Source organism: Phalaenopsis equestris, unplaced genomic scaffold (genome assembly GCF_001263595.1).
Source record: "Phalaenopsis equestris unplaced genomic scaffold, ASM126359v1 Scaffold000090, whole genome shotgun sequence".
Classification (NCBI taxonomy): Eukaryota; Viridiplantae; Streptophyta; class Magnoliopsida; order Asparagales; family Orchidaceae; genus Phalaenopsis; species Phalaenopsis equestris.
The window spans coordinates 1,432,168-1,440,329 of NW_018164532.1; the positions used below are offsets into that span (position 1 = coordinate 1,432,168).

Here is an 8,162-nt window from a genome sequence, read left to right on the forward strand (position 1 = left end):
CTTCTAATTGCTGCCCCGAGCTGTAAGAGCTGTAGGACTGTTGTCCAATGCTTCTATTTGCTGCCCAGTGTCGTAGAAAACCTTCTAGTTGCTGGCCAGTGTCGTAGGAAGCTGTAAGATCACTGTCCAACGCTTCTAATTGCTGCCCCGAGCTGTAAGAGCTGTAGGACCGTTGTCCAATGCTTCTATTTGCTGCCCAGTGTCGTAGAAAACCTTCTAGTTGCTGCCCAGTGTCGTAGAAAGCTGTAAGATCACTGTCCAACGCTTCTAATTGCTGCCCCGAGCTGTAAGAGCTGTAGGACCGTTGTCCAATATTTCTATTTGCTGCCCAGTGTCGTAGAAAACCTTCTAGTTGCTGCCCAGTGTCGTAGAAAGCTGTAAGATCACTGTCCAACGCTCCTAATTGCTGCCCCGAGCTATAAGAGCTGTAGAACCGTTGTCCAATACTTCTATTTGCTGCCCAGTGTCATAGGGAACCATTTAGTTGTTGCCCACCACGATTTGGGTTCATAGGAAGCCACCTAGGAGCTGTCCACCCCGATTTGGGTTCGTAGGAAGTCACCTAGTAGCTGTCTACCACGATTTGGGTTCATAGGAAGGTTATAGAGTGCTGCCCAATGCTCCTAATCGCTGTCAGATGTCATAGGAAGTCACCTAGGAGCTGTCCACCACTGTTTGGGTTCGTAGGAAGCCACCTAATAGTTGTCCACCACCGTTTGGGTTCGTAGGAAGCCACCTAGTAGCTGTCCACCACCGTTTGGGTTCGTAGGAAGCCACCTAGGAGTTGTCCACCCCGATTTGGGTTCGTAGGAAGCCACCTAGTAGCTGTCCATCTAGTTGTTGTCCACCTCTGTTCGGGTTCGTAGGAAACCACATAGGTGTTGCCCATTGTTGTTTGGGTTCATAGGAACTCATACAGGCGTCATTCGAAACTCCTAGCTGCTGTCCGGAGTCGTAGGATCGCCGTACACATTCGCTAGTTGTTTACCGAAGTCGTAGGATATCGTAGGATCACCGTACTAGCTCGCTAGTTGCAGTCAGAAGTTGTAGGAGGCATGAGGATCACCTCTTTTGAGTTCCTAGCTGTTACTACAACTTGTTCAACTGTTTACTGATTTTTTCTTCTTTTCTCTGCAATTTATTTAAACTTCACACTCACCTCCTATCACTCTCCTATTCTTATTGCTTTTTGTTGGCAATACTTCAACACAATGCAATTTCCTTATCATATAGTGCAGGCGCCACGTACGCAGGTACATTTTATTTGTTGTTGTTTCTTTATTGCAATTACTATTGCTCTAACACATTATGTAGGTACTGAATACAACCTCACTTTCAAAACAAATTTTTTTTAAAAAAAAAATTAAACAACATTTTCAAAAAAAAAAAAAAACATAATACGTTCTTTAGAACTTACGGGAGTCCCTCGAAGGAGGTAACTCACGGTTGCTAACGAGATCTCCCCGGTTTAAATGAGTTTAACAACTCGTTTAAACTAAATAAGTTCAAAAGAAAATAATGATACCGGAAGGAGGGAACCGTGGGATCCTAACCGGTGTCGCTCTAATCAACTTGAACCCCCCCCCCCCCCCCCCCCCCCCCCCCAATTGACAACCAAATTGAGACATTGAAACCCACCTGGTAAAACTGTTTGAGCTTTAGACTTTAAAACTGTTACTGCGACGAGGAGCTCGGAGCAACTTCGTGGGCAGCACGACAAGGAGTTTGGAGCGAACTACAGGCGGAGATGGTCGTCATTCTACTACAGCAAAATGAGTCTACACCAATTGAACTTTCCTAGTTTAAACAACCCATAGGATTTCGAGGTAGCTCGCCTAGCGCAACATAATTCCTCTCTCTTTTAGCCTCCTGCACAGCTATGTTGTGCAGCGTAAGTCCTAACTCGTCTTAGGTTCCGAGATTGTCATCTAGAATGACGTAAAACTTCTTATATTTGCGGGTTATTTGCATATCCAGTTATTATGCAAATGTAAGTCCTAACTAATAAAATTGATAGGATTTAACATTCAAATAAAATCCTCTAAAACACAGCCACACAGTAGGATAGTTTGAGAGGTCACTAAGGATTCCCCTCTGGATCTGTGACATCCCCTACCTTTTACTTTCTTTGAACTCCTGAAAACTCCTGAAAGGATTGTTCTGCCATTCCCACTTGATTTTTCTCATCCTACCTTGAAAACCTGAACCTTGAATTCTTGAAGACTAGAACCATTGATCATTATCGAGAGTTTTCTCAAGTGATTCCCGTCACTTGGGATGTAATTAACTATAGGGGCTTGCCTCTATAGGGAATTTGGAACCCAGGTAAAATAAACCCTATTTAATCTTTGTATTAAATAGGGGAATTTGTCGGTCATATATAAAAGGTTCGCAGACCAAATGAATGTCACAAATCTCTTTGTTTGCAGGATTAGGCCCATTATCGGGGTCTACATTTTTCTCTTGGAATGTGTAGTATTCAGGGTGTCAGACACGATTATGCAAACTATTGGACGAATGAGATCCATTTGGTCTCATTTTAAAAAAAAATTAAAACATACTAATTTCAAAACCTAAACCACATACCTCTTATACTTAAATTAAATCGCCAAAAAATTATTTTCATATTCATATTTTCAAATAAATCAATCGAAAAGTTGGCCGACACGTACATCAAATTGCCAATATCTGAAGTACAAAGAAATATTTTTCATGTTTTTCTTTCTTCCTTGCTTTCAGTACATACATTTGAATTTAGCTTAAAGCGTTGAGGAGAGCTCACTATTAGCCTCGTTCATATTTACAATTATCCCATAAGAATAATCACTTTCCATGTTTATTGCCTCGAGAGATTTTCATTACAATGATAGTGGATGTCAACCCTTCTCTTTCATTACAAATTATATTTTCATCTCTTTCTTCAACTTATCAATTTTGTTAGCATCACGACCGACATCAAGCTAACATCCACATAAAATAGAAGAATAATGTCACTATTATCAAATATCTTTTGATGGTACTATACCAAGAGGTTTTCTTATACTCATGCACCACCATGATATGTTTTAAAAAATATAGACTCTTTCTTCACTTGCATAATCTTTTAGTTTTTCTTTTTTGAAACAATGCTATTGCCCAATATAAACCCCCTCCTCCAAGTCACCATAAAGTAGAGTGGTCTTTACATTAAGTTATTCAATCTCCTAGCTCATACTTGCAAGTAAACAATTATAAATTTTAGGGGCATTAACATACATATCACATAATTCTTATATACTTACATATATAAGACCTAAACTTTGATATTTATACCACTCAAATTTTTAACATCACATAAAAAATGCCACTATTATTAACTTTTTAAAGGCCAAATAGACCTTTCCATACATAGATTTATAATACCAAAGTGCTATAAATTTAAATATCAAACTTTAGGTGTTGACATGTAAGCACATAAGAATTATGTGGTGTGTATGTTAATTTTCATAACTTTCATAAGAAGACAATTAAAATCAGAACCTTACTTTTGAACAAAACTTTCCACAATAAATTTTATTTTATGAATTGGATTCAAGTTATTTTCGTCGATTTTCAATCTATACACCCACCTGTCCTTCAAAGCTTATTTTCTCTTTAAACCTGACCAACTCAATGGTATGATTCACATGAAGTGATTGCATTTTCGATTTTATAGCTACTATATTTTTTTCTTTCTTTTGGTTCTATTAAGTATTTTTTCTCTGGCTCATCTCCATCATTTAAAGAATATTTATTTTAAGATAAAGCGTTAAAATAATCCCCCAGCTCTTTGTATGGAGTCATATTAGTCCCAAAGTTTATGAAAGTGTCAATATAGCCTCCATACCCTTTAAATTGGTGTCGAAAGAGTTTTGAAATAATACCCACATAGGATTATTTTTAGCACCAATTTAAAGAGTATATGGACTAATTTAACACTTTTGTAGTCTCTGAGACTAAAATGACCCCATGTAATTAATTAGGGGACTTTTTTTAACACTATGCTCTTTATTTTAAAATTAGTGCTCTCTAGCGGATTCTTAAAAGTGACTAGTGCACCAATCTCAAGCAGTAAGACCATCTTTGACCAAAATAATTGATTTACATACATACCACTTAATTCTAATCTATTTACATATCTAACATCTAAACTTCAAGTTTTGTATAAACGCCACCTTGTCTATGCATAAAAAGTTGTATTTCACTTAATACTGGTATTTTTTATGTGATACGAATGATTTGGATGGTATAATTGTAAAAAGTAAAGTTTAGATGTTAGATATGTAAATAAATATGAATTTAGCGGTATATACTTAATAATTTATTGTTAAGAAGGTCCCAAAGTTTATATGTATCTAAATTTTTCATGATTATAGCCTAACAAAACTCCTTCATTTATTTTAACATCAAGCTTAGGGACATGAATTAGAACCTTGTTGTGAAATAATCTGGAGTGCTTCTAAGAGTCATGTTTCGCCGTCCGAACTATTTCTGGCAAATCACCATTTAAAGGAGTTAGATAGAAAGTTTTATCAACTTAGTTGTGCTCCCATTTGATGCAGTTTATCTAATGTTTTAGGATATGATGCAAAATAGCACTTGCATAAAAATTAGATTCACGGCTGATATTCTTGTAATTTAGGCAGAATTTGCTTCTTTTGATCAAAATAGAAAAATACTATAAATCGCCTAAATATCAACTTAAACAACTTTTTTTTTTTTGGTCTTACTTTTCAGGGGCTACAGAACTGGAACCTGCTTGGTCTGAAGTTTGTTAATAAGCCACATCTCTATGCAATTCAATTTGTAGCTAATTCATAGTAGAAAATCTAGTGGTTTATTGGTGAATTTTTAATTATATTTAAATGAGATTATTTAACAGGTATTTAATCTCGTCGTTGGTTTACTTTTCTCAGGCTTGGATCACACTTGGCAGGGCACAATTAAATTTTGGAGAACCTGGTATGGCAATTGAAAGCTTTGACAAAGCTCTGTTGATTCAGGTACACGCTTAACTACTTTAAAATTATAAAAAGAAGGGAACTTTACATACATACCACACAATTCTTTATGTATTTATATATTTAACTTCTAAAGTTTGATGCTTACACATAAAAAACTTTGTTTTATAAACTTATGCATGAAATGGTGTATTTCACTTTTAGGAAGGTAATGATGATGGTTTCTTTTTTATTAGATGTTAAAAATTTGATTGGTATGCATGTAAATCTGATTGTTTAGTTGTTAGATATGTAAATACATAAGAATTGTGTGGTTTTTATGTAAATGTCCCTAAAGGGAAATATGCTTCTTGCAGATTTCTGAATTCTGTTATAAATGGGTATCTGTTTTAGACAGCTTTTTTTAATTTTTTTTCCAGATGACCATCATACTTTTATTTGAGTGAGAGTCCATAAGTATGGTTGTAGATCTGCTGTGGTAAAAGCAGCTTTTTTGAAAGTTGTTATAGGTATTATAATTTTTTTTTCTTTAAAAATAGATGGTAACTTTTTTATTGTTGTGAGTCTGATAGATTTGATTATAAAAAGTTGCATTTCATCAAATTTTTTTTTATAAATTAAATATAAATTAATAGCCAAACAGAAATGCAGAGATGGTTGAAAAGCAAAACAGCAAAAAACCTAACCCCAAATGAATCATAAATTTTCTTCTCACCTCTAACTTGTTGATAGAGTGTGGCTGTCATAAGAAAGCTGAGATCTTACTTTTTAGAAGAGAAAAATATCTAATATATCATAGCAACTTCTAAAAAATCTATTTTTCTCATTAAAATTCTAGACAAGTGTCAAAATAGCCCCTTAACTATTTATATGAGATCATTTTAGTCCTAGAGTCTATAAAATTGTCAAATTAGTCCTCAGAGTCCTTTAATATAGGTTAAAACTTGAATGATCCCATGGAGGACCATTTAAATCTCTATTAAAAGAATTTGAGAACTAATTTGACATTTTTATAGACTTTGTGCCTAAAATAACTCCATACAAAAATTTAGAGGACTATTTTGATACTTTTTCTGTTTTATAGACAGATGCAACCATTCTAAATGAGTTTTTGATTGCAGTAATCTAATTCATATTTTTCACGAATTTATGTAGCCTTCTAATGAGGAAGCTCAGAGCGATCGCCGAACTGCTTATCGTCTTATAAAGAGGCAAAAACAATTGCATTCGGAAAGTCGATATAAGGTTGGAGATAATGTTGGTTCTGTCATACCTCATATGCCTTTGGTTCCTGAATCAGATGGTGAACATCAATAGTAAAATTCCTAGACTTTATTTGTAAAACCACATGTAATCCTAATAATCTATTTGTTGATATAATTCCTCAACATCTATTTAAGGTTTTTCAGACTTTTTTTTGTTTCATTATCTCATTTCTCATAGAAAAGAAGCAAATGTGTTGGGAGAACTTTCAACTTCCCATAATTTACGGAAAAATACAAATTTGAGAGACCCGAAATAAACAAATAGAGCAAAAACACACAAAAATTAAATCCAGAATAGAACAAAAAATGCGACATGAAAAAACCCGAGGACGGATAAAACTCATGAAGCCACATTATACTAAGACATTTAATATGAAATGAGGAAAAATGTACACATTACACTACACTGACATACTCTCAAGAATCTTGAAATTTACTAAATGATATGTCTTGTTGATTGTTCCTCTCAAGTATCCAAGAATCCACTTTATCGCATCCCAATGATACTTTCATAGATTACTCATGTACTTACTGACCACTCCTACTGCATGTGTAATATCTAATCTCGTGCATATCATTATATATTTAAAACTTCTAACAATCGAAGCGTAAGAGATTCTTTTCATTTTTGCTTGCTCTGCTTCAAACTTAAGCTATTTTTTCTTAAATAGCTTGAAGTGACTATCTAAGGGAGTGCAAACTTGTTTGCCTCACTCACGATGAATATTTATAGGACTTTCTCAACATATTATGCCTGAGATAACTTCAAAGTACCTGCACTCATTTCCGTACTAATCCCATATCAAGGATCTTCTTGGTTGGACCTAAATCGTTCGGCTCAAACTCCTTTGATAATTGCTCATTCAAGTCTCTGATTATTTTCATATTTCTTTCAACAATCAACATGTTATCTGCATACAATATAAGCACAATATAATAATTACAAAAATATTTGATGAAACAATAGTAGTTTACTTGGCACCTCAAGTACCCACCATCTAACTTAAATCTGTAAAACTTTCTATACCACTATCTTGGGACCCGTTTTAAACTATAAAGACTCTTCTTCAGTCTACAGATCATGTCTTTTTTTTCCTGGAACTTCATGTCCCTATAGTTGCACTACATACATTTCCTCTTCCAACTCATCATGTAACAAATATGTTCTTTCACCCATCTACTCTATATGTAGATCTTTCTTTGCTACCAAGTTCAACACAACTCTGATAGTCGTAATTTTTAATACAGAAGAAAATATATTTGAGTACTCCACTTCTTCCTTCTACTAAAAACCTTTCACAATAAGCCTTGCCTCTAGCGCCTGCTAGTATCCGACTCTTCTTTCAGTTTGTAAATCTACTTGTTGTGCAGTGTCTTTTTACCATTTGGTGATTCAACCAAATTTCAAGTCTAATTTGACTTCAGAATGCATCTCGTATTCCATGACAAAATCCTACTCCTTTGAGTATTTAACTCGAGTGGTCGCTTTATAACACCCTCGTCCACCACTATCAATTAGCAAAAGATAATATAAAGAAGGAAAATATATCTGTATCGATCATGTGACTCTACTAAACCTTCCGACTTTAGTAGTAGGTAATAGAGGAATTTCACGTGCTTCATCAGATTGAACACTTCTCATTTCTCTATCATGGCGATCATCAGTATCTTCTATTTCAACATATTTGGAGAACTCTTCATAAGCAATTGATGAAAAATCTTGAATTATGCTCCTGCCTTTGTACATTATTATTTCATTAAAATTCATGTCCCTTTTTTTGATAAAAATTCTATAATTTATAGTCAAATTCTTCTGAGTCATACTCAATGAAAGTGTAATTGACATATTTCAAATCAAGCTTACTTTAGATCATGCATCAACATGAACATATGCTTAACACTCAAATATTCTCGGGTG

At 34.6% G+C, this 8,162-nt stretch overlaps 1 protein-coding gene across 2 annotated transcripts in view; it reads left to right on the forward strand.

Annotated features, from left to right (window-relative positions):
• Nucleotides 1-6,376, forward strand: part of LOC110020090 (tetratricopeptide repeat protein 33) — a 10,399-nt gene extending 4,023 nt beyond the window's left edge. Inside the window, exons 3-6 of one of the 2 annotated variants that reach the window (XR_002293499.1) lie at nt 4,756-4,787; nt 4,935-5,021; nt 5,399-5,488; nt 6,135-6,198. Coding sequence is in view for 1 of the 2 variants with exons in the window: in XM_020718063.1 (XP_020573722.1) it covers nt 4,756-4,787; nt 4,935-5,021; nt 6,135-6,296 (281 nt within the window). In the remaining variant the exon portion in view is untranslated. Of the gene's footprint in view, nt 1-4,755; nt 4,788-4,934; nt 5,022-5,398; nt 5,489-6,134 lie in introns of both variants that reach the window. The other variant, XM_020718063.1, reaches the window with a different exon arrangement.
• The last annotated feature ends 1,786 nt before the right edge of the window (nt 6,377-8,162 follow it).